We start from the raw sequence: 27372 nt of genomic DNA, 5'->3' as shown, positions 1-27372 counted from the left end.
TACCCAAACACCCCAAAACATACCTCATTACCCCAAAACATATACCCCTATACCCATACTTACCTTATCCAAACATTAAAAAAAACATGCTTTTACCAGTCATGCTTTTACAACGAATTTCGTTGTAAATGTATGCGTGGTAAAAGCATATAAAATGTAATGCCATGCGTTATAATGGCATTGCGGAGGCAAGGTAATTTCATAATGAAAGTAAGCGGAGTGATGGTATGCGGAAAGAAAGTTGCGGAATAATGGGTGGTTACCCTACCCCGGTAAGTACATTGGTGGCACGGCCACATCTCCAGCAACATACTCATATTTTTTCACCACCCATTTGAAAAATGCACAGGTCTCTCTCATTGATGGACAGTACCGACATACACTTTTATACACACCTCCCGCCACAAGTTCTAGAATTGCGAACTTTAGAGCTGGGGAGCTACGTTCGAATGGGTTCGGTATGGGTTTACCGAATGGTTGCTCTATAGGCCGTGTGAGGTAGCTACTTGTCAAGGTGTTCCTTAGTGCCCTCGCTCTCCTATAGGTTATCATGGGTTGCTTCGGAATCATTGTGATTTTGCAATTTTATTTTATTTTGTTTTGTTTAATCTTATTTTGGTTAAGGGGTTATAATTTGCACAGTGTGTTTAGTAAATCAAGTCGAAGCGAGATAACAGGAGGGTTACGCTGCATAAGCCAATCCATTATTACACAGAATGATGTGAAATAATGTGAAATAATTTGAAAGTAAAATTGTTTGTAAATATGCACAAGCCCATCCAGGGCGTAATTAAGGCAACAAACGTTTTAAAAACTGTGAATAACTGTTTTGAATAACCGTTCCAATATGGCGTATATGTTTGAAATGTAGCCCTATGTCGATCTCGATGACAATGTATCACATGAAGGGTATTTAAATTAAGAAAAATGGCACGTCAGTGTACCACTGAAAAAGGCAGGAGCCGAAACGCGTCTGGTGCTCAGAGGGTCGAAAATAAAAACTCTGATCCTCCTCCCGCGAGTGCTGTTTTCTTTGTAAAGACGAAAAGAAAGGAGCTAAGATAATAGCGAGGTACAGCCCTCGCAACACGCACCCTTGCATGAGTGCATGACCCGGCTTAACGAGGAGCAGCAATATATATATATATATATATATATATATATATATATATATATATATATATATATATATATATATATATTACCTACTGGCGGTCGCCAGTAGGTATATATAGTCAGGATTTTTTTGAATAGGGATTTCTGAAAATTCTATGCTGAATAACTTTGGCGTTGATGGACGGAATTGGCTGAAATTTTCAGGAAAATGGCACATTTTGTTTTTGAGCGTCCACTGAAAGTTTGGGGGGTTTTCGTCAAGCGGGGGCCGAGAAAAAAAGGGGGTCCCAAAACGTGTTTTTAACATTGAGTTTTCCATAGGGCGGTTGGACTCACTTTTAGCTCGAACGGCTGAATGGATTTCCACAAAACTTGGCAAAATTGTAGGGACTGGTAGCCCGATGTGCCTTTGCTATGTCTCAAGATATATGCTCCAGTGGTTTTTATGAAAATTAACTTTGAAAGATATATATTGGGCTACATTGGGCTATATATATGTTAGAGCCCAAATGTAGCCCAATGTAGCCCAAAGATGGCCACCAGAGACAAAAAAAACGAATGTAGCCCAAATATCAGCCAGATGTAGCCCAACTATAGCCCAGTGACAGAATGTCCCTGAGTGTTCTAAAGAACAACTAGAGCGCAGCAGTCTTACTTATGACAAAAGTATGGCACACCTGAAGTCATCTTGATTGGAATAAAGTATTAACACGTAAAACATTTAATTTGCAAAGGAACAAAAAGAGGGGGTTCATTTTGCCATAGAAATTATGATTAGTACTGAAGAAAGAAAAATTAGGGCACATTTTGAGTGACTTCTCAAATCCTCTTATATTTCATAAAAAAAATTCTGATATGCAGTCTCCCAAGATGGCCACCAGAGACAAAAGAGCCCAAATGTAGCCCAAATATCAGCCAGATGTAGCCCAACTATAGCCCAATGACAGAATGTCCCAGAGTGTTCTAAAGAACAACTAGAACGCTAACAGTCTTACTTATGACAAAAGTATGGCACACCCGAAGTCATCTTGATTGGAATAAAGTGGTAACACTTAATACATTTAATTTGAAAAGGAACAAAATGAGGGGTTTCATTTTGCCATAGAAATGTTATATATTACCTACTGGCGGTCGCCAGTAGGTATATATAGCTAGGATTTTTTTGAATAGGGATTTCTGAAAATTCTATGTTGAATAACTTTGGCGTTGAAGGACGGAATTGGCTGAAATTTTCAGGAAAATGGCACATTTTGTTTCTGAGCGTCCCCCAAAGGTTTGGGGGGGTTTTGTCAAGCTGGGGCTGAGAAAAAAGGGGGGTCCCAAAACGTGTTTTTAACATTGAGTTTTCCATAGGGCGGTTGGACTCACTTTTAGCTCGAACGGCTGAATGGATTTCTATGAAACTTGGCAAAATTGTAGAGACTGTTTGCCCGTTGTGCCTTTGCTAGGTCTCAAGATATGTGCTCCAGTGGATTTTGAGAAATTAACGTTCAAAAAAATATATATATCTGTGACAGCGTCCCGGTTAGCACCCCGATTCGCGTACCAGACGCGTAACGGAACTTCGCGAGGAGAAGCGGATTGGCTCTCCGGTGACTGTCAACATTCTAAACAGTCCAGAGCGGCCGCCATCTTGTCTCTCGGTAGGATCGAGAGACAAGAGATGGAAATAAACGAAGGGGAAAATGAATGAAAGGGGGCAAGGTAGACCCCTCCTGACCCCCTAGGATTGATGTGGGGGCTATTAAAGGGCCCCACGGGGCAAAAAATAAAATACATTTTTTTTCGATTTTTCGCGGTGGAAGTGCTACCCGGTACGCGAACCGGGTAGCGAACCGGGTAGCTCACCGGTAGCGTAACGGGAGTCCGCCATCTTGTGTTTCAGATGAATTTAGTCACAAGATGGAGGATAAACAATGTTGGGAATGGGTATAAGGGGGCACGGGAGACATATCCTGACCCCCTAGGTTTTCTGAGGGTGGCTGAGGAGGCCCATATATGTAAAAAAAACGGGTTTTTTTCAAATTTTCGCACGGTTAGCGCCCGGTCCGCGCACCGGGTAGCGTTCCGGAAAGCGTAACAAGGGGAAAACCAAGGGAAATAGTAAAATAATATTTTAGAGTGCTTTGAGGTAGGGTAGCTCTGAATAGAGCTGTTGTGTTGTTTGGGTGATGTAAGTATCAACATGCAGGTACCAATGAAGAGTCTGAAATTCAATGTACACCGTCTCCTCTGTAGATATTTTGTATGTTCTAATATGGGTTATTTAAATGTAAATGTGTGGATAAGCACTTCATGCTTTAAAGCAATTGTATTTTTGAACTGATTGTTCTTTCCTCTTAGTCCTCCTCTTTGTTTTTTTTTTCCCACACTCTTCTTCAGCATGATAGTTGATAAATTCGTTCCCTCAAAAAATTTATATACATAAAAAATTATATTAAATACATATAAAATATATTTTTCCTTTAAAAGAAGAATACATTTTACAGCTTTTGATATTTGCTATTAAAAAACCATTGAAATTCACTGAAAAAACCATAGGTTATAGACCATATATAGTTAGGAATTAGCATTTACAAAACCTTATTTTACTCACACAAAACCATTGAAATTCGCATATATAGTTAGTTGCACTAACTATATATCGCGCACCCGCAATACACTGCTGATCATGTCACATATTACATCATTCATGACATGGTCAGTGACATCACTGATGACATCACTGATGACATCTCAAATGACATCACTGATGACATCACTGATGACAACATCCAGTGACTGTATGTTTCTGTAAAGTTAAAATTGGTCTTACATATTGAAGAATGAGTGGATGTATAAGTGTCTGGATGAAGGATTTAGTAGGTGCATGACTGACTGTATGCGTGAGTGATTAAATGTGTCTCAGTGAGTGCATGGGTTAGTGACTAAACTGTCTTAATTTGTGCATCATTATGTCTGTTGTTCTGTAAACTGCTGCATGTGTTGATCAGTAGCTATATGAGTAACTATATGGGTTATTGATTGGTTGCCCAAGTATTTGTATGGGAGACTGAGTGTGTGTGTGGGTGGCTGGGAGGTGTATGACTCTGTGCATAGATGTGTGAGCAGTTAATTCACTAGATGTATGGGTTCAAAAGTGCATGTGGAAACAGCTGTATGGGCGGTTGACTGTGTGCATGAGTGTATTGGTGAGTGAATGGATATCTCACTGCTACATGTCAAAGTAAGTACATATGTAAAACACAGTACATGTGAGAGTTGACATATATAAATAACTGCATAAGAGCCAGTGAATGTGTGAGTGGCTGTATGGATCATTGTGAACTTGTATCAGGGATTGTATAAGAGAGTAAATATGTGTTAGTATATGTTTGAATAAGTAAGGTGTGTATAACTGTATAGTTGAGGAAATGGAGGTGTGATTGATTCTTTGCATGACTGACTAGGTGTGTGAGTAACTCCATGGATGAGTGACAGTCTGTGAGTGTCTGTTTACACTGAGTGTATCTAAGGTTATATTAGAGTCTGAAGAGGTTCATCGTATAATCACATGAATGATGTCATCAGTGATGTGATCAGTAATGTCAAATGAGATGTCATCAGTGATGCCATCAGTGATGTCATTTGAGATGTCATCAGTGATGTCATCAGTGATGTCATTTGAGATGTCATCAGTGATGTCATTTGAGATGTCATCAGTGATGTCATCAGTGATGTCACTGACCATGTCATGAATGATGTAATATGTGACATGATCAGCAGTGGTTTGCGGGTGCGCAAAATATAGTTAGTGCAACTAACTATATATGCGAATTTCAATGGTTTTGTGTGAGTAAAATAAGGTTTTGTAAATGCTAATTCCTAACTATATATGGTCTATAACCTATGGTTTTTTCAGTGAATTTTCAAGGTTTTGTAAATGCTAACTCCTAACTATATATGGTCTATAACCTATGGTTTTTTCAGTGAATATATATATATATATATACATACATACATATATGGATGGACTGTAATTATATTAGTATGAATTCCCAATCAAGTCCTGCTCATTGGATAGTGTAATACTAATACGTACTTAAAAAACATGACTAACAGTGTGACTCGTAAACCATGTGAGAGTCAAACTGTATCGTAAAAGCATGCAGAATGGCCGCAAAACTGATTGTGATGAGAGTTATTCATAAGAGAGAGAGAAACTAATAATGTTAATAATTCTAAATTAATAATGTGCTATTAAAACCTATAAATGCCATAAGGTGTGATGTAATTATGTAGCCTTTAACGAATATGATTATGAAAATGCTAAGACAAGTGCTCATTTAGTAGATAAATTGATTAACTTAAGTTAAAGACGCACAAAAGGATTTCTGCTCATGTAGCAGCATGGACATGAAAACCTGCAATTTCAAATGTCGAGAGAAAATTTCAATTGTATAAATATTGCAAATAAGTTCAGGCTTTTTGAAGATAAAATGGTGTTTGCATGTTAGTTTTAGTGAACAATGTAAGTGCAATAGATATAGAATCATTGTTTTATTCAATTAAATGTTTGATATCTTTTAGTAAATAATAATGCTGCAGCAGGTTGTCACGTAGGCATCAGAATGTATTTTTATTTTCACCATTATTCTTCGAGTAAGACTAGACAAAGCAGCTATGACTACACTATTCGGTGTGAGAACTTTTGCTGGAGTTTCTTTCTCTAATTTTTGAATACAGGACACTTGCTCTGTTAATATGAAATGTTGTCGACTTTATTGGAAGCTTGGAAGAGGGAAAGGACAATATAAGATACAAATGAACTATAGTTCCGAGGAGGGATGAAATTGAGTTTTAGTAAAATTATGAACATTGGACAATGGCATTACGTATAATTTTTAGATCATTTTGCTGAGGTACAGCCCACTGGAGGCTAGGATATATTTAGGCCGCCTGGGGAAAGAAGTAATCTTCACAATCTATCGCTCTCTGGTTATTCACGCTCCTCACAGCTTCAATTTACTCCAACAGACATGGGTGGTTTGGGTGGGAGACCTGATGAGGAAGACTGGAGAGAGGCCTGTCTGGCCCCACAAGACTTGGCAATCTCCTCCCTTATGTGCACGATGCAATTTATCTACTTCCATGCGACCTATCTTTCTCCTCGCCGACTACATCGCATGCCAGCCAATATTCCAGCCACAAGTCCATGGTGCTCCTTTCCTATTGGGACGGGCGGTGAAGGAGCTTTCTGCTGTTCATGGACACTCAGTGGATTTGACTCTGTGCTCTGCCATTTTGGGGTTGGTTTAGGAGCGGGGGTCCCGAGCCAAGCTCATCTTTATTGGGGTGGCCTGCCTTGTGACTAAAAGGGATATAGCATGCACATGGAAGCAGCCAACGCCCCCCCAATTTCAACTTGACATAGAGGAGTTGATTGGTGCACAGTTACACACGGCATGCTGACACCCCCACAAGCACGACAGAGTTTGGGGAAAACGGTGTTCTTTGTATGAGTTATCTATGTAATGTGATTGATGCTGCCAAATGGGAAGTTTGCTTTCATGCTGTTACATTGTGCATAACATGCGTTGTATGCCTTGACGAATGCACCTTTAATTACATTTCTAAATTATTTCAATTGGTTTATAAAAAAAAGAACTTGTCTGATCACTTTCCAAGGGCACATTTGGTTAATTTAACACTTATTACTAACAGAAGAGGCAGTGTGATTTTTGATGGGGGTTACACTTGCTTAAAAATCGTAAGGGCTGTTTATAGCACATCACTTAACTTGTTCTCGCTTTCGTCTTTCAGTGTTAGGAGGGCATGTGAGAACCACTGCAAGATGTCAGCTGCAACATTTTCACACTCTTTTGTGCTCAAAGATTTCAATATCCACACATGCACATATTATGCCCCTTTAAATGTGTCCTTTTGTGTGACATAGCCCCACACCATTCACTCATGTGCACACTTTAACTAAGAGGACGTTCACCATATCTGGCCTCCCGTGGCACCTTGAATTTTGACCATCAGTCATGTTCAAGCATGTATCAAAAAGTCTACCCTGGGAATGAAAATAGAGGCAGTTAATCTATTGAATACTAAGGGCAGAGTGTCAGGATTTGACACCAGATGCGCATAAGAGAGTCAGGAAACGTAAAACATGGAGGTGATAGAAGACAGGGCAGTGGGGACTGCAATAATGGAGGAGAAAAACTTCCAGGGCTCGATCCAAAGCATGTTGCCCCAGCCACTTGAGGACCGGGACTTGACTTCACTTCCAGGTCAGAGAGGACAGGGCACGATAAATTAATAAGAACGTATAAATCTGGCAACATCAGTTTTTTCAACTCTTTTGCATTCCCTTGGTTTCCCTTTTTCCTTCTCTTCTACCTTCTCTCTGTACTTGTCCTTGTTTTGTCTTGCAATGATCTTTGGTTCTAGACTCAGGTATATTTCTACACAAACATCCTTACTTCTCCAGCGACTAGGCTCGACACTTTAGAATTGCTTTTGTGCCTGACTGCAGATTGCCATTTTTGGCTTTGGTGACCAGATTCCACCTTCTGGTAACCAGGTGTGCACTTAATCTTCGGTTCTCGGCAAGTTTCCCTGGTTGTCTGGGGTCTAGTTACAGCGACGCCGCCTATCACACCGGGTGAGCTCCGTTTGACATTCTCATTATCTATTGGAAAAGTGCTCTCAGTTCTCCTGAGAGAGCGCAATTTGAGTAAAATGTAGAAGTGCACCATATTTACAAGCACATTGCACGAGTTTAGTTAAAGGAACATAAGAGTGTTGAATATATAGAGTGCATACACATGAGTGTTTAATTAATATAGAATGCATATATTAGAGTGTGAAGCTAATGTAGTAATGTTTAGAAATGTTAGAATGCTATTAGATTCCATGTTATGTGGCTGTTGCAGAAGAGAATGTAATGCTGCCAAACGTAGAAATGTGTAAGCCTCATGGCAGTGCATTAAGAACGAAAACGTGCCTTTACATTTTCACATAAGATGGATTACTATTATTCAAAGTATTATTGATCATAGATTGAAATTATGTTTTATAGAAGTGTTTCCTATAATCAGAGTGTAATAAGTTAGAATACTGTTTTAGGTTGAGAAATAAAGTTTCATAGAGTGCACAGGCCGTTTCATGTAATTTAGTAGGCCTGGAAAGATAAAGTTGTTTCTTTGATCTGCATGTGCTAGTTAAAATCGAGTCTTGTTAAGCATAAATTGTGGACCAAGTTCGAAGTTTTACGACTTGTGCGATAAGCTGGAGGCTTGAATTTGGGGCCCACTTCATGGGTGTCTGTTTGCAGGTGTGAGGGGGTTCCAATCAAGAGAGTGGTGAATAGAGCTCTGTTCTGGAAGACAGGCACAGGCCTGGAGGAGGCTTCAGGATTTTCCTGGGGGGTACCGGTGTGGCGAGAAGAGCCTGAGAAGCAAGGTCAATGCTAACGAGAGCCCCAGAGGAGTATCAGTATGGAAAAAGCCAGAACCGACACCACGTGAAAGGTGTACGTGAGGGGCGTCTCTGAGAGGCGTTTCAACTGTAATTGTGATTTTGTATTAGGGACAGCACCCTGGGGTGGAGTTAGAGCAGATGGCCTGAGGAACCTTAGAGAGCGGATGGGTAGGCAGAGAGGGCATGACTGCGATGCACAGATTTACAACAGAGACTGAGGTAAAGTGAGTGTACTTCTTTGGAAGTCACCACGGCTGACACCTTTTTAGATTAAGATCCTGCTAAGTAGGGATGTCACTTAGTCTAGTGTAGGGACAGTCTAATCTGAATTTTTCTCCTTTTGTAAATGACGCTCAAGTTACAACTTGTGTCTATTCTTGCAAACTTGCTGATCTTTGAATTAGTCTTGGTGATATTCTTCTGTCGCTTAAGAGCATTTAGAGAATTCATGTTTGTATTGATGCCAGTATACCTTTTGAACCTTATGTTGAGATGTTTGTATCTCCAGTTATCTTTGGCTTTATAATAAAACTTTAAATCTTATTCGTGGTAAGTGGTTCTTCAGAGTTGTGCAAATTATTGAGCTGATTAACCTGGTAGTGGATTGCTTTTTACTCTATGACAGGCAACAAAGGTTCAGTCGACCTGAGTGGGGATCTAGATCTATAGTAATCAGATAAGAGATCAAAAATCCCGCCGTATCAGTTGGTAGCAGTGTAGGATGGTTGCCTTCTGGAGAAAGGTGATCTAGACTAGGTTAAGATTACCACGAGTCCCCTAGAGATCGAGAGATGAACAACAGAAGAATCACCTGCTGAAGAAGGTGCTGACGGTGCGAGAGAAAAGCAGCAGAGTCGGTCGAGAGTGAGTATAATAAGGGTCATGCGTTGTCAGATTGCGGTGTTTTGTGTTGTATTTGTGTTGTAATGTCATGCGGAGTTGAATGCCTGTAGTGTGATTGAGGCAGGGTTGTGAGCGCGCGCAACCTGGTAAAAATCTTAAGTTCAGAGAAGAGCTTAAGTGGTTCGAGTGTATCAGACATCCAGAGTAATTGTCGACCATTGTAAAGGGGGTCATGAGGTACCATTGATCGCCCGCAGGACCGAGATAGGGGGAACGCAAGAGTGAGTGTATGGGTAACGAACGCTGGTTGGAAGTTACCGTGTGTAAGTAACCTATCAGTTAAGGCGATTGTCTTGACGTTTGCGGAAAGACATTTCGTCAGTTAAGGTGACAATTACAGTTAGACTGTGGACGTACAGTCAAGAAAAGTGATCGCTTGGTCGGAAGTAATCATTTTTCAGAGTATGAATGGGACGCATGCATGACCAGGAGACGAGCTGAGAAAGGAGGGGAACTGCTGCGAAAGGGAGACGAGTGACGTCAGAGAGAGCCGCGCTGGGATAGGCCGGTTGGTGTGAAGCCGCGCTGTGATAGGCTGGTTGACGCGAGCCGTGCTGTGATAGGCCGGTTGGTGTGAAACCGCGCTGGGATAGGCCGGTTAGCAAGAACCGCGCTGGGATTAGTGGATTGTCATCAGGAAGTAAAAGAACGCAGGGAAATAGGGAAAAATTGTAGAAGTTGATCATGAAGTGTTTTAAATGCCTGAGAGCGATCTTTAATAGAGAAAGGAGAGAATCTTATTACGGGGAAGAGGCCCCGCCAGAGGGTACACCAGCTCATTATATGGCTACGAATGTTGGGTTGCATACTATACTGTGGCTTAGTACTTGGAGTAAGATTACAGAAGGGAACGAGGAACTGACTTTTCCGAAATACGGAACGTTTAGATTAGAAGTGTTGCACCAGCTAAAAGCAGTTATGTCTTCATTGAGACCTTTGCCTAGACCAACACAGTTTGAAGCTCTCAATGCGTGGATTAGAGCGGCGCACGACAGGAATCAGAACAGGCGTCAAGGAAAGGGTGAGACAATCGGTAAGAGCAGTGCAAGACGCCAAGTGGGATGCGGAAGCCAAGAAATGGAGAGTGCAGACTAATGAAGTAGATAAATTGTACCCAGTGGTAGAAGTTACAGGAGACAAAAGAACACCAGAGGAGGATGATGAGAGCGAGACAGAGGATAGCCTGATAAATAGGTTGTTGATAGATAGACCGCCTCCGTACAATAGAGAGATGGAAGGTGCCGAGCTCCCAAGGGAAGATAGGGTTGGCATAGGGGAGTATAGACCACTCCCTATAACAGATTGGGAACCCACCAAAGGTGAGGAAACACCTCAACCCAGTCCAGTACAGAGAGTAGTCGGAAGGTTCGTGGTACAAAAGGTGCCAGAAACAGAGCGTGCTAAGTCCTATCAATTGCCAGATGCTCTTCAAGTACCCGTTACCATAGGCCCTATAGTATCGATGTATGACTCAGAGAAAGTACGAGAGGAGGAACAGGTACGACTAGACAGAGAAAGAGCAGAAATGGAAAGAAGGAACAATATGACCAATGCCAGGACCAAGCGATCGGAGCACCCCATTAAATTCAGCAGTGGATCCCATAATAGATCGAGCGGGTCAGAGAGGACCGATGGATCTGAGAGGACCACGGCCGAAATCCTTTAAGGAGTTGAGGGCTGATTTGAGGGAGTGGGATGCTGCCACTGGAACACAGAGTAGCAGGCCAGGAGCGGAAGCTGAATGGGGAAGTCGAGGCGATGGGACATTGTCTCACTGTGGGGCTAGCGAAAGCGGTCAGGAGTGTGATGGCAAAAGTCTGGAGAGTAGAGGAGCTACACGTCATTTCCATAGCGGAAGTAGACAGGAGCAAGAAGATAGAAGTACAGAGTGTGGAAGGGCGTCTCGTCTCATTCACAGTGAGGGAGACGGAAGGACGCAAGAATACAGGGATAGCTTTAAGTGCACTCACCATGCACCTGGCGATAGTAGACAACATTGGGATCGCGGGAACATGGGGAGCTGCGAAGGGTCCTATCATGTGCTGAGTGATACTAGACAGCAGGGGAATTGCGAAAGCATGGGGAATAATGGAGAGTCTTGTCATGCATTTAGAGAAACCCAGCAGAATGGGAAGTGTGGGACTGTGGGGAATAGAGCATTGTTTCACCACACACCAAGAGGGGATGGAACTGCATGGGACCTGGAAAGATGGGAACATGGGAGGACTCCCCATAACTCGCCTGAGCCCAGGCGTAGGGCTCAGTGCTGAGATGGGAGAGATGTCAATGGGCTCTCTAGAGACAACATACTGAAAGCTGAGATAAAGGCAAAAAGGCTTGATGTAACCAGTTTAAAATCTGATCTGGACGAGATAATAGATGGTACGTTGCCTTTGGAAAGGATTGACATGTACGAGCAAGATGAGGTGCTGTTTATAGCAAAGGATATTACTCGGAAGGCGAGAGCCATTCACGAGAAATTATCTGAACTGGCAGACAAGTATATGGTAGACTTGTCGAGAACAAAGGCATTACAGGGTAACCATAGATTGCATTATTCAGATCAGGACCTTGATGAGACAATTGGGCTAAAAACACACATAAGGGAACTGATCACAGGAATAAGGACATGGAGAGATTTAGATAAGTGGGAAGAAAGGTGGTCCAAGAAAGGGACTGTCAGGCGGAGCACGATTGTGATGTCCCCGGAAGGAGGGCCACTGCGGATGGAGGCATACCCTTTGCGAGAAATAGCGAATGGGAGTTATGTACATGTGCCCTAGAGTAGGGGAGATTTGGCTGCATTTACCAATTCATTTTCTAAGTTAAGAGAAAATCCAGTGGAGTGGAACAAACAGGTAGAGAGGTTTGTGAAAATCTCTAAAGTACTGTGGATTGATCTGAACACCTTATTTGATATTGTGGTCCCAGGAGACTTGTGGACAGCATGCAAAGTTAGTGTTGAATGGCCCACAGCAGAACCAGAAAGAAATGCTCATACTAATGGACCATCAGAAAGAGTAATGGAAAAATATGAAAGGGTAATGACATGGCTGAAGGAGAAGGTGCCACCGCAGGATATAGATTGGGTGAAAATAGACCGAACTAGACAGGAACCCAAGGAGACAGTCCATGAATTTTATGAGCGATTGCTGAAAACGTTCAAACAATACAGTGGACTAGATGTAATGGATCCCAAAGACATATAACAGTTCATATCGAAATTCGTTTAGGGATTGAGACCTGATATTTGTTTGATGATTCAGCAACATTTAATTTGCTGGCAAAACAAACCATTAGATGAAATTTTGAGATACGCAAGGTATTGCAGTGATGGAATAGATTCCAAAGCAAAGAAACTTAAAGAGAAGTTGATGATGGTTCATATGCAGTCGGCTGGAAAGGGTGGACAGCAGCAACAGGGAACAGGGACAATGGGAAGGAGACCAAATAATCAGAATAGGGACAACGAGGAAAATCGAGACCTAGAGTAGATTTGGCTACCTTGAAAAGGACGACAAAGTGTCACCAGTGTCACCAGGTGGGACATTGGAAACGCGAGTGTCCTTATAATCCTGAGAACGGAGAACTGGAAGTAGAGGAGGAAGAAGTTCAGACCATTCCAGTAAAGGGGGTGACAGTACCCAAGGGTAAGGTGATCAAAGGGTGGACCTTGGCTCCTCGAGCCCAGTTCCCTCAACCACCAAAGATTGTGATAGGAGGAAAGACCTATAGACAGATGCCTCTTTTAGTAGGAGGAGAAGAGTGTTACTACGTTGATCCACTAACTGGACAGCGAGTGAGTAGAGAGGAGGACTGTACCCTCGGGGCAGTTCTAGAAGTGGACCAAAGGGGACCGTTTGTGGAGGCCGAAGTGGCAGTATGTCCTACGACATTCTTGTTAGATACTGGGGCCGCTCGATCAACTTTGAGATCAGCAGTGGTTCCGGACCTGCCAATGTCGGGGGAAACCATCCAAGTGGTAGGGGTCGCAAATAGGAGAATGATTAGAACTGTTAGAATACGTGATTAGAGCTGCTGGAACACGGGTGATTGTAGACACCTAAAAGACTTTGTAAATAAACAAGATTGAGAAGATAACCTAGCGCCAAGTGGAAGAAGAAGAAATTTAGGGACTCTTCCATATAGTGGACGGAGAAGGGCTAGGGTTGTCTGTTGCTATAGTTCAAAGGACTGATTTTGCAAAAAGGATTGTCAGCTTCCAGGTGTAGTTCGAAAAGACTGAATAAGCAAAGAAGACTGTTGAAGGAACAAAGAGAAGAGACTTTGTGTTGAAAGATAAAAATAAAACTACACTTGGAACGTGAACGGCCTGGGTTCCAAAATTAAGAGGGGCCTGGTCACGGCCTACATTAAACGCGCAGCGCCAGACATTATCTTCCTTCAGGAAACACATTTGAGAGGGAACAGATGCGCTTTCCTGGCACGAGGCCAATACGTAGTTCTAGCACATGCGGGGTACACCATAGGCTCACGGGGCACGGCCATACTCATTAGAAAAACGACCCCTTTCACTGTAACGCACACATGGTTAGATCCACAGGGAACATTTGCAGGGGTGCAGGGGACCTGGAGGAGACGCGGGTATACGCTGCTGTCGGTTTATGCCCCACCCAAACTTCAGGCACGCACAATGCAGGAGGTCACCAACATACTACTGGACACGGCCGACACGGTGCAAATCATAGGGGAGGATTTCAATGATGTGATGTGCACGGCACGAGATAGGTCTAGCAGCTCCCACACAGTAACAGCAGACACGGCGCTTGCTCGCCAGATGAACACACTCGGCCTCACTGATGTTTGGAGGTGGCTCCACCCCGCGCAGGCCGAATATTCTTTTTTCTCCGGGGCACTCAGGGTCTTTTCAAGATTGGATTATATCTTCACCTCGAGGCAGGAACTATCACTGGAGGACCAGGCCGAGTATAGGGCGAGGGGCATATCAGATCACTCCCCACTGTTCGCACACATAGGACGAGGGGGGGGGGGAGAGGACGGCCTCACTGGCATATGTCGGCATGGGACATACAGACTCCTGAGATTCTGGGTGGTATCAGAGCAGATATTCGAGTGTTTGTGGCTGAGAATGAGGGCTCGGTACAGTCTAGGGTTACACTGTGGGAGGCCATGAAAACAGTCCTGAGGGATCGATTCCAATCCAGGGTGGGTGAGGCTAGGAGGAAACGTAATGAGGCTATAGCAACTGAAGAGGCGACCATACTGACTCTGGAGGCCGAATACCACAGGTCAAAGAGGGAGGTAGACCTTAGGAAACTGCTAGATGCTCAAAAACTTTACAAGGAATTAACCACGAATGAGGCACGCACGCAGGCACTGGCCACCCTCCACCGTCTCTACGATGTGGGCGACAAATCAGGGAAACTTATGGCCTGGCTGAGTAGGCGGGAGAGGGCGGCCAGGTGGGTGGACGGGATCGGACTCCCCGGGGGCGCGCGGGCGTCCACGGATGACTCCATAGGGGAGGCCTTTGCGGCCTACTTCGAAGACTTTTATAGGGCTAGGGACCTCGGGGACGCGGAGGTAGTGCAGGCGTTCCTGGGTGATATGGAGGTCCCACAGTTGACCCCCGAAGACAGCGAGGCCCTGGAAGCCGACCTATCCCTCGACGAAATCACGGAGGCGTTAGCGCTATTGAAGCCCGGGAAGGCGCCGGGCCCAAACGGTTTCCCGGCGGAGTTTTTCAAACGGACGGGGGACCTCCTCTCCTGCCACCTGAAGGGATTGTTTGTCGAGGCGTTTGACGCCGGGCGCCTCCCGCCAGATCTGACTCTAGCCACCATAGTCCCGATTTACAAGGAGAATAAACCCAGGGAGGAGTGTTCCTCCTATCGTCCGATCTCTCTCCTTAATATCGAGACCAAACTATTGGCCACCATTTTGGCGCGACGCTTGCGACAGGTCATTACAGGTCTAGTGCACCCAGACCAATCTGGGTTTCTCCCGGACAGGGCCACCAAACTCAACCTACGGCGTACTCACAATTGGCTCCAGGAAGTTTGCGACAGGGGTGAGCCACACTGGTTCCTCTCCTTGGACGCAGAGAAAGCGTTCGACGCGGTGCATTGGCCCTTCCTGATGGGCACCCTTGAACGCTTTGGGATAGGGCCCAAGTTTTTAGGCTGGGTGAAGCTGCTATATTCGAACCCCAGGGCGAAGGTGCGGGTCAATGGAAGGCTCTCCAGGGAGTTTGCGATAGAGCGGGGGACACGACAGGGGTGCCCGCTCTCCCCGCTCCTTTTCACCCTCACAATTGAGATCCTGGCGATCCGCATTCGGCATAACCGGGATGTGGTGGGGTTTCACTGGGGGGAGTCGGCCGCGGAACAGGAGAAGATCTCCCTTTACGCTGACGACGTTCTGTTGTATATCACGGATCCGGCTAGGACTATCCCTGCGCTATTTAAGGAATTGGGGGACTTCGGGGCAGTAGCTGGACATACCATTAACTGGCACAAATCGGTCATGTATGACCCGCAAGGGGCCCCTAGGGGGGAGTGCCTGCCCGAACACCTCCTACACACCACAGAAGGCTTCCGGTATCTGGGGGTCTTTATCACCCGAGATGCACGTCGATCATATACAGATAACATAGACAGGGTTCTGGTGGCAGCGAAGACGGAGATGGATAGGTGGAGACAGCTTCCACTCACCATCCTGGGCAGGGCCGCCCTGTATAAAATGATCCTCTTGCCAAAGTTTTTATATGCCCTCCAAAACGAATATTACCCTCTGCCTACTCCAACTATACCGAAAATCCACGCTGACCTCCGCTCCTTCTTGTGGCTGGGGAAACAACCCCGAGTGGCACTCACGACCCTGCAGCGCCACCAGTACAGCGGGGGCATCTCGCTACCTAACTTGGAGGCATACTACTGGGCTGAACACCTGGCCCCCATTAATGAGTGGTTACATGCTCCCGCAGACCACCCAACTTATGCACTGGAAAAATCCAAATGGGGCACTAAGACGGTGCTCCATTTCCTTTACGGAGGGAAGGGAGGACGTAAGCTTCTCCCGGCGACTAGAATTACCCTGACAGCGTGGCGTAGAGCCACGGTAAAAATGGGATGGCAGGAAAGACCCACCCGTCAAACCCCCCTGTGGTCGTGTGGCTGGCTGGCCGAGCTGCACAAACTACGGGGATTTAAAAAGTGGGATGACATTGGCATCTCTACGATCGGGGATGTCATAGCGAGGGGGGAACTAAAGTCCTTTCAGGCGCTACAGCAGGATTTTGGGGGGCACAAAACATCTCCCTTACTGACATTCCCCAATTCGGGGTGAAAAGACACAACACAAATTGATTATGTCATGATAACTGCCATGTATTGATGTGTTCCAAAAGTTGCGCATGATACGGGGGGTGCGGAATGTTGACGCTCCCCCGTGATGGCGTAATGCTTTTATTGATGATCCGCATGATGCAAGAATAAAAAGAAATTTTCAAAAAAAAAAAAAAAAAACTACACTGTCTTGAGATCATGGAGGCCGGCAACCCGAACCGTAAAGCAAAATGCATAATAGGCACACTATTAGCGGGAGTAATTTTCCTTATAGTTTTAGTAGTTACTGTATCATATATAGTGGGACATGAAAATGAAGTGAAAGCAACAGAGGAAGCAAAGGTTGTAGTAACATCGAAACCTACTACTGCTGGTAAAAAGGGGGACAATGCAGTGAAGGATAAAGCTTTACTAGCAGCAGAAGCTCGTAGGTTGCACGTAGATGAATCACAGGGAAACTTCAAGTCAAATGCCTATGCTAAGTTACTGTATGAATACATTGATGCCATGGAGGCAAAGGACTGTTACGTCTGTATGCAATTGCCAGCCTCTGTAGACGAAGGTATTAGGTATCATCATCTTCCATTGACTTATGGCATTACATGTAGTTTGTTGCTTAGTATATTTTATGGACGCGATAGCTTTGAGTATTATTTTTCAAATTTTTACGCTGTTTTACCAGAAGTCCCGGCTTACAAGCACATGAATAAATGGGACTATTACAAGAGTGAGGATCGATTAAGGAAATTTTTCATTCCCTGGAAAACGTTAGATACTTCATATGCCCGAAGAAACAATCTGACCTGTAAGGTATCAGAAATTGAGAAAAAGTTTATAGGGCAGGTGGATGATCGATACAGGAGGCAGAAGATTCTAAAGGCTTCAGGCCAATGGAAAACAGATTGGACCGAGGAGGAAAAGTCACACAAAAGGAAGGGTAGTAATGGTCCAATAGCTTTAGATCGAGTGCAAAGAGGGAAACTATGTATATACAGGGGTAAAACCTACTATGAGAATGTGTATGTGGGAGAAGTAAGTTGTGAACATGCTTTCCAAATAGAATACTATACAAAAGATTTCTTGAAGGGAATGCAGGTGATCCCGAATGTATATTTTGTCTGTGGAAGAAATGCATACGTGAAACTACCGAATAATTGGTACGGATCATGTTATTTAGCAATTGTCTTCCCCAAAATATACCACGCTAAGGACCTAGAAATCATAGAGGGAAGGACGCAAGCCAGGGGGAGAAGGGATGTAAGCAATGACGAGGTAGTTGGAGACGTATTTGGTGCTATGTTCCCTCTTCTAGGGTTAATACTGAATGATGTCAAGATCAGGAGATTGGCAACAGTTGTAGATAGATTATCCGCCAGTACTGCTAGATCCTTAATGCTGGTGGAGGGAGAGATGCAATCGATAAGGGCAATGGTTCTCCAGAACCGATTTGCTCTAGACGTTCTGTTAGCCAAAGAGGGCGGAGTCTGTAAGGCTTTGAAGGTCCAGGAATGTTGCACTTACATTCCAGACAATTCAAAACCTCTTGAGAAGTATATACAGAATATTACTGAAATACATCAAGAAATTGAGGATCTGACAAAAGTGACAGTGTGGGAAAAAGTGGGTCATGGAATGGGTAAAGTTGGAGGTTGGTTCGCCAATCTAGGGAAAAGCTTCATTTGGTACATACTGAAACCTATCATCATAATAGTGGTTTGTGTAATCACACTGTGGGGATTAGTGAGACTGTACCAATGGTATAGGTCCAATAGATTGCAAAGATCCATGAGAGAGCAGGAGCAGAGGTTAGCTGCGATGCAGGATAACCAGTACAGGAGTCTGAGGGCTCTAGAAATGATAAAGCGAGGGAGCATTGCAACGAGTTCTGTTTGATTCAATTCATTCCTTCAGGGATGGTGTTGTGATGGTGATGACCTCTAAAGGTCATCAAAGGGGGGAACTGCGAGAGCGCAATTTGAGTAAAATGTAGAAGTGCACCATATTTACAAGCACATTGCACGAGTTTAGTTAAAGGAACATAAGAGTGTCGAATATATAGAGTGCATACACATGAGTGTTTAATTAATATAGAATGCATATATTAGAGTGTGAAGCTAATGTAGTAATGTTTAGAAATGTTAGAATGCTATTAGATTCCATGTTATGTGGCTGTTGCAGAAGAGAATGTAATGCTGCCAAACGTAGAAATGTGTAGGCCTCATGGCAGTGCATTAAGAACGAAAACGTGCCTTTACATTTTCACATAAGATGGATTACTATTATTCAAAGTATTATTGATCATAGATTGAAATTATGTTTTATAGAAGTGTTTCCTATAATCAGAGTGTAATAAGTTAGAATACTGTTTTAGGTTGAGAAATAAAGGTTCATAGAGTGCACAGGCCGTTTCATGTAATTTAGTAGGCCTGGAAAGATAAAGTCGTTTCTTTGATCTGCATGTGCTAGTTAAAATCGAGTCTTGTTAAGCATAAATTGTGGACCAAGTTCGAAGTTTTACGACTTGTGAGATAAGCTGGAGGCCGGAATTTGGGGCCTACTTCATGGGTGTCTGTTTGCAGGTGTGAGGGGGTTCCAATCAAGAGAGTGATGAATAGAGCTCTGTTCTGGAAGACAGGCACAGGCCTGGAGGAGGCTTCAGGAATTTCCTGGGGTGTACCGGCGTGCCGAGAAGAGCCTGAGAAGCAAGGTCAACGCTAACGAGAGGCCCAGAGGAGTATCAGTATGGAAAAAGCCAGAACCGACACCACGTGAGAGGTGTACGTGAGGGGCGTCTCTGAGGGGCGTTTCAACTGTAATTGTGATTTTGTATTAGGGACAGCACCCTGGGGTGGAGTTAGAGCAGATGGCCTGAGGAACCTTAGAGAGCGGATGGGTAGGCAGAGAGAGCATGACTGCGATGCACAGATTTACAACAGAGACTGAGGGAAAGTGAGTGTACTTCTTTGGAAGTCACCACGGCTGACACCTTTTTAGGTTAAGATCCTGCTAAGTAGGGATGTCACTTAGTCTAGTGTAGGGACAGTCTAATCTGAATTTTTCTCCTTTTGTAAATGACGCTCAAGTTACAACTTGTGTCTATTCTTGCAAACTTGCTGATCTTTGAATTAGTCTTGGTGATATTCTTCTGTCGCTTAAGAGCATTTAGAGAATTCATGTTTGTATTGATGCCAGAATACTTTTTGAACCTTATATTGAGATGTTTGTATCTCCAGTTATCTTTGGCTTTATAATAAAACTTTAAATCTTATTCGTGGTAAGTGGTTCATCAGAGTTGTGCAAATTATTAAGCTGATTAACCTGGTAGTGGATTGCTTTTTACTCTATGACAGGCAACAAAGGTTCAGTCGACCTGAGTGGGGATCTAGATCTATAGTAATCAGATAAGAGATCAAAAATCCCGCCGTATCACTCCAATACTCACTGTCTTCTATATTTAAGTCTTGGCAGTGAGCGGTAGTGTGCTGCAGCAATGCAATGCGATCCTGTACCTCATAGAGTCCAGTCCAGGTCTTCTAACAGCCATCCTGCTGGAAATGAGGGTCATGATGTCCCTCTCTCTCATCCCTTGCCCCATCTTCCTCTTTTCAAAACTAATGCAACCTACTCTTTTGGATAATGATACAGGAATTGGGACCATCTCTAATTGGAAATATGAGATTAGCCTCAATACCCTTCGAGCCACACTATGAAGGTGGTGATAAAAGTGGGATGAAGTCAGAACTCTTTGGGTTGGGAAAATAGGCAAAGTTTCTCGTCTTCTCCCAAGGTGTATTTAACCCTGTCTGGTTTTCTGTAGCACTAGATTTCCTGACACATGCATGGGGAAAGAACACAGGACTTTACAGGGGCTGAAGTTGTCTGGAATAAAGGGGAGAGAACAACAGTCCTCCATTTGCCCTTTATATTCCTTTGCTGTAGCATAAATTCCCAGTTTAGCAACTGGGCTGATAAAACTGATCTCTTTTTGAAGAAAACAGTGCAAGCTTTGAACGTTATGACACTTACAAAGTTTTTTAGAAACATTTGTGTGGTTGCCATTCTCCCATCTTCTCAACTTTTCACACCCTCTTCGAAAATCACTCTGGAGAGCACAAACTTGCAGTGCCTGTTTGTTTCCTCTTTCAAGAATCTTTTTTTTTAATCCACTCCACTTTGATAAGATGTCAACCGTGCATTATGCATTTGTGGCCTTGAAGACAGCTTGATTCCTCATGCATAGAGATGTCTCCTTTTCTGCAAAAGGTAGTGTGCCCTTGATGCATTCTTTTCCAGGATCAAGTGAAATGTCTCCACCCTCTAAATGTGAACTTTCCCACTGCAATGTTTCTGGTGCAAATCAGCCCCCACTTTCTTGATCGGTAACAAACCATGGTAACTTCCATGTCTGAAGGCTCTCTCTGCATTTGCATCCTCACTGGTTCATGCAGTTTCTGTCTCCTGCACTTGGTGGGTTCCTCTTGTCCTATTTGTTTGCTGGTTATCAGCGTAATTCCACCGTAGGAATTCTATGTCTCACTCATTATGCAGTATTGAGGATGCAGGGCAGAGTAATGTGCGACATACATCATAACACACTTCACCCGTCACCTTTCCCTCTTGCTTGCTTACTTTTTTCCAGTCCCATTTGCAAATGGTGAGCTTTGTGCATGATGTGCTTAGAGATGAGTGTTCACCTACAGTGGGCTTTTACTCTCTCAGACTCACATACAAAACAAACAACATATATTTTATCTTTTTATTCCAATAGTGTTGGTTCTAGAAAGAACCATTCTATTTTCTAATAGGCTTAAATAGCTTTTTATATTTTTACTTTTAGGGGGGAAAAACTAGTTTGAAAGCACTAGTTATAGGGAACAACAAAAATTAAATTGAATAAATAACTAGATTACATTGATAAAAATACTTTTTGCAGGTCTTCTAATGTAAAGGTTCTTGACATTTGCAATCTGTGCGACCTTGTTCACCTCAAGAGATTACTTTTCCACAAACTAAGCGGTGCTGTGCAATCCTACATTTGCAAAGCAGAGAACAATCTTTGGTTTCTCCTCCTGCAGGATATCTTGAGGTAACTTCTCTGATGGGGAAATGGTATGTTGCAGCTCTGAAATAGATGTACTTGCTTCTTCTGCACGTCTCTTCCTCTTTTCAGGATTCCATTACTGCTCATTCCAAGCATTAAGAGTATCAATGAGATTCTGAAGCTGTATTTCCCTCAAGGTTCTCTGCTCAGCTTCTCGAGCTCAAACACTTTGAGGACAATTTTTATTTTTCCAGGTGAAATGGTGAAAAATGTCCAAAATGACAGATTCTTGTGGTGACTTGGAGCACTCTATGTGAACAATATTCAGTTCATTGTTTTCTTCTTTCCCTTCTTCCATTGGATTTTTCCCCTTCTGTTCTTCTTGTACAGTAGCCATTGCAAATATACAAAATGTGTTGATTCCTAAAAAACACAAACCACAGTCAAACCACTGTACAATCTCCTGTAATGCAGGAAGCCAGTGAACTGTGATAGATACTCATGCACTATTCGAATGGAGATGAATACAAGATCAGTAACCAATCAAATCCCTGCAATGGGCCATACAAATTTATCGACCGTCCCCTGACTTTGGCAAACAAGCATGTTTGGATCCGGAAGGCCCTGAATTTGCAATGCTGATACCACGAACCATATTTATGTATTTATTTAAGTGTTTTATAGAGAGTGAACTTGACACATTAGGGTATCAGAGCGCTTTACAGAGAAACGTAAGCATGTACAGAGTAGGCATATCATCATCCAGCTATGAATTGAGTGGAAGAGGGCAGGGTGCAGGATACATAAGGGAGATAGAGCACGTATTTACAGATTGAATGTCCAAGTACTCAAGATGAGATAACAAAATTATAAATTGCGTTTATCATAGTTTGTGAAGGTCCCACGTTTCAGCAGGGGTGAGGTATATAATCCAAAAGGATGCAGTAGCTGGCCGTAGATCAAGGCTGTAGTGGTGGTGGAGGCAAGTTTAAGAAAGAAGTTTGCCCATAAGGAATGTTTTGGCTTCCTTTTTGAAGCAAGACGGTGAGGGGATTCTTCTGATGTCAGGAGGGAGAGAGTTCCATATTCTAGGAGCAGCCCCGGAGAAAGTTTGGTTGTAAGTTATTTTTTCCAAAAGCGTGCGGGTTGGAGCAGGAGGTCTCTGGCAGATCGGGAAATTCTGATTCCTCTGGAGATCACAAGTTTTTGCTTCAGAAATGCAGGGGAGTTAGAGTATAAGGCTTTGTGCATGATGCATGCTAATTTGAGCTGTTTTCTTGCCTCCAGGGGGAGCCAGTTGAGAGCTTTCAAGTGCGGGGAGATATGGCTGAATTTCCTCGTGCCGATGAGCAGTCTGGCGGCCGCATTGAGGCAGGCTTTTAGAGGTTCCAGGGAGACCTTGGGTAGACCCGAGAGGGTCGAACAGCCATACTCCAGTCTAGATATGACAAGTGCTTGGATTGCCATTTTTAGGTCGGGAGCGTCGAGAAAGGCTTTCAATTTCCTAAGGTAGTTTAGGTGGAATCTGGCTGATTTGGCCATTGAGTTGATGTGGTCACGCATGTTCAGGTTGCTGTCAAGAGTGATTCCCAGGGATTTGGCCGAGTCCACGATGGTCGGTGGCAATTCAAGGCTGTGATAGCCTTAACCCATGATTTAATCTCAAGGTTGGTATTGGGCGGCGGGTCAGGAGAAATTCAGTTTTCTTTGCGTTAAGTTTGAGTTGATTGGAGGCAAGCCATTGGACGGTGTGTTCCAAGGCATCGTTCAGGGAGAGGATCTCTTCGAGAGATGATGTTTTGATGTAGATCTGAGTGTCATCAGCGTACATATGATAGGAGATATTAGCAGAGCGTAGAACTTCTGTAAGCTGTTTCAGGTAAAGGTTGAAGATGGTGGGGGGACAGAGTTGAACCTTGCGGGACTCCAACCGTGACCGGGGATGGTGCCGATTGGATGCCGTTGACGAGGAATCTCTGGGACCGGTTTTGGAGGAAGGATCTGATAGCATGAGTTTGGGACCCCCTCTATTGGATAATGTATGGCCAGGGAAAAGAGGGGACAATATCCACAATAATCCAAGACATTCCCACATGGCCTCACCATAATTTCTTACTTGGTATTACTCAAATGCTTTCAAGAAATGTTTCTCTTCGGATCAACACTTAGATCAAAGTATATTTAGTATTTTTATTCATTTTTTAGCATATGTATCAAAATTACTTTTCTAATTCATTTACAATCTTTAATATATTATTATTATTTTTTTCATTTGCATTGAATCTTTTTATATATAAAAACATTTTTCATACTCATTGTGTGCATAATTTAGTAATCAAGCATGAAATTAATTTTCTCTTAAAAAAAAACCAAACAGAAATACCCCAAAAACCACGCACTAATCACCAAGCATACACTACTCATTCATACATCTACACACACATCTTTTGGTAATCAGGACAAGCTCTTTTTCTGAAGCTGAGATGACACAGATTACATAGATGACTCTTCACGCCAGGTCGACGCGCGTTTCGGTGGACTTGTACCACCTTCCTAAGGACAAACAGATAAAAGGTTTGTCTTTTTATGGTGTGGCTACAGGGTATCCTTTATGGACATGCAGGGCTTTTTATAATTAGATGGTGTTTGGCTGAGCTCAGGTAAGCCTTCAAAGATAATCCAAGATGCAAGTTTGGGGTGGTATATTGGTTGCCTTCTATCCTGTATTAATATTCAGCGGAGTCACTCTCAAATTTCTTGAAAGCATTTGAGTAATACCAATTAAGAAATTATGGTGAGGCCACGGAGGAAGGATCTGAACCATTCTAGAACAGTGCCATCCAAGCCCATCCTGAGTTTGAGGCGTTTGAGAAGTTTTACATGGTTGACCGTGTTGAAGGCCGAGGATAGGTCCAGGAGTATGAGGAGACAAGTTTTGCCTTGGTCGAGAGCTTGGAGAGCGTCATCCACGATGTGGAGCATAGTGGTTTCAGTACTGTGCCCTGGTCTGAATCCGGATTGGAAGTCATCGAGTAGGTGGAAGTTGTTGATGTGTTGACTTAGCTGCTGCTGCACACATTTCTCCAACACTTTGGCTAAGAGGAGGGATGTTGGAGATGGGTCTGAAGTTGTCAGGGAAGGCTGGATCCAAAGATGGCTTTTTCAGAATGGGAAAGACTTGGCTGGCTTTTAGAGGGTCTGGCAACGTTCCATGCTGGAGAGAGGCGTTAATTATTGTAGTCCAGCTAGGAATAATGGATTGGGTGACAGCAGCTAGGCAGTTGGAAGGGAGCAGGTCATTAAAATGATTATTGGGTTTTGTGGTAAATATTTGATTTACCGTCCTAATTTCTATGCAGGTAAGTACTTAAACAAAAATAACTCAATCGGAAAGAAAGACGCAGAGTCCGTGGTGTTAGAGTTCTTAGGGGTTTTATTCCTTAAAAAGGAATGGTTCTGGTACCGGATATCGTGTTCCTGACACCACTGGGGTGCAGGAAGGGATAGAGCATACTTTATTGACAAGACATAACTTTTATACTTAAACCATATAGTGAATACCAATACAGTAGGCGTAACAGCTGAGAGAAACAAGATAACAGCATACACGTGTTAGCAATACGTAATCAGAAGGCGTGAACTGGGCGTGAACATAGAGGTGTGTGCAAGAAACGTCACATGTAAGCGTCACAAGTAGGTGGGTACAAAGCAGAGTCTTGCAATGTCAGCAGAAATCTGAGGTCTGGATGCGCGCGCAGCTGCATGACGTGTGATTGACGTGGAGCTGGAGGGTGCAGGGGACTTGACATTTACACTAGCGGAAAGAGACAGAAGTCTGGCATGTCAGATCAACTCGTACCTATATCATATCTAATATCTGATGTTTGGGAACCACATTATCTAGAGGGAAAGGTCTCTTGGGCAGAGGCTATTCTATACTAACTGTGAGTGCGTGTATAGGCGTCTACGTGTCTGCATGAGATGCGAGGGGGCATGGGCCTACCATGGTAACTGAAGCTATGAATTACTTGCACGGAGACAGTGAGGCCGGGCCCTTTGCTCTGCAGCTGGAAGGATGTTTACTTGAACTAGTAGGCAGGAATGTATGTTTGAGGAGCGGAGCAGATAATTCGAAGGTTGAATACGGTCTTGGCAGGCAGCAGGCTGAGCTAAGCGCCGTTAGCCGCACGGGGAGTAAGGCAGAGGTCACGGGTACAGAGGCAGCCCAGGCTGAGGCGTTCAGAGTCAGAAGGCAGGAAAAGGCTCGATGGCAGAATTCAGGGCCTACTTCGCCAGAGCTGAAGAACGTGTAAAGTACACTACAAAAAGACGTTGGCACGGCATACTTAGGAACGGAATATTCAACCCGTTCAGGGTGGATCTGAAAGAGGACATATTAACGTTGGACGCAAATGTATTTGCGTCTTCATAGCTAGCACAGGAGGGAAGTTACATGCACTTTAAGCTTGTACATGGAGACGGTGGGGTACACGTTAGGGAACATTTCTTGACCATAAAATTTATATTTCCTCATTCCCTCCTTGTTCCCTACGGACCCTTCATGATATATCGATCCTCATAAATCGATCAGTCTGTTCTTGTAACATCATTTGCTCTTCTTTCTTCTTTTCGCGTTTTGAGTGAAAACTGGAATGTGGAATACATGAAGTGGCGCACAGACCACAAATCGCTGGCCCACACTGTAGGCACAGGCAGCAACTGAATACTATGACAAGGGCAATGCCTAGGAAGGATAGGATCTTCCATCCCCAAGCGGTCAACGTTGTCCAGAACCAACCGGACCAAGTCCAGGTGCCTGGATTTTGATGTATCAAACTTGCAATTTTATGAAGACGTGTGATAGCTTTATATACTGTTGGCGCGTTTTCTGGAATGAAAACACAGCAACTTGACCCAATGACCTTACAAGCTCCGCCCCTATCTGCTAGGATGACGTCAATAACAAGACGATTTTGGAGAACAACAACCCGCATGGCAGATTGCTCCTCTGTTAAGTTGCCTAGAGCGGAGGTAGTTTCATTCACTACTGCTTCGAGTGTTCTAGTTAATCTTCATATCAGTTTACTATTAAAGACGGTACCTAAGTAGGGGAAGAAACCTTTATTGAAGTCTGTGTATTGCTCCCATGCCGTTTCAGTATAGTCGACAATCGGGAGATCTCTTCAGAGTCTATTCTTTACTAGATTTGTATTTCTGTGATAATCAGGAGGGGCTAGAAAAACAGGTGGCAGAAGGAATGCAATGTAACAGGTACCATCCCAATCTGGAGGTAAGCGTATGTATGCGGTATGGCCACAAACAAAGTAGGAATGACGAGTAGCTCTAAAGGAAGACTTGCCTTGATCACTGAATTCGACCACAGTAGTAAATTTACTATGACCTAAGTGTACTGAACCCTTCTTTCTGACACATAAGTCACCTGTGACTGGTAGTACTGACATAGCAGGGAGAACTGGTGCAGCTTCGGATTCAACAGTAAGAATCATAAGGTTAATT

The 27372-nt window shown here is 43.7% G+C and overlaps 1 protein-coding gene across 1 annotated transcript; it reads left to right on the top strand.

Annotated features, from left to right (window-relative positions):
- The first annotated feature begins 17012 nt into the window (after positions 1–17012).
- On the top strand, positions 17013–18707 carry LOC147747357 (uncharacterized). Its single transcript, XM_086936235.1, has one exon. It carries the CDS (start codon positions 17013–17015, stop codon positions 18705–18707), a length of 1695 nt encoding a protein of 564 aa, XP_086792361.1.
- The last annotated feature ends 8665 nt before the right edge of the window (positions 18708–27372 follow it).

This window comes from Lissotriton vulgaris, chromosome 1_1, assembly GCF_964263255.1.
Source record: "Lissotriton vulgaris chromosome 1_1, aLisVul1.2, whole genome shotgun sequence".
NCBI classification, from domain to species: Eukaryota; Metazoa; Chordata; class Amphibia; order Caudata; family Salamandridae; genus Lissotriton; species Lissotriton vulgaris.
The sequence above is the reverse complement of the archived record's forward strand: the minus strand, read 5'-3'. Positions and strand labels throughout refer to the sequence as shown.

Excerpts from the sequence above, each read along its gene's own strand:
- LOC147747357 (XM_086936235.1), top strand. The coding sequence starts at position 17,013 with ATGGAGGCCGGCAACCCGAACCGTAAAGCAAAATGCATAATAGGCACA.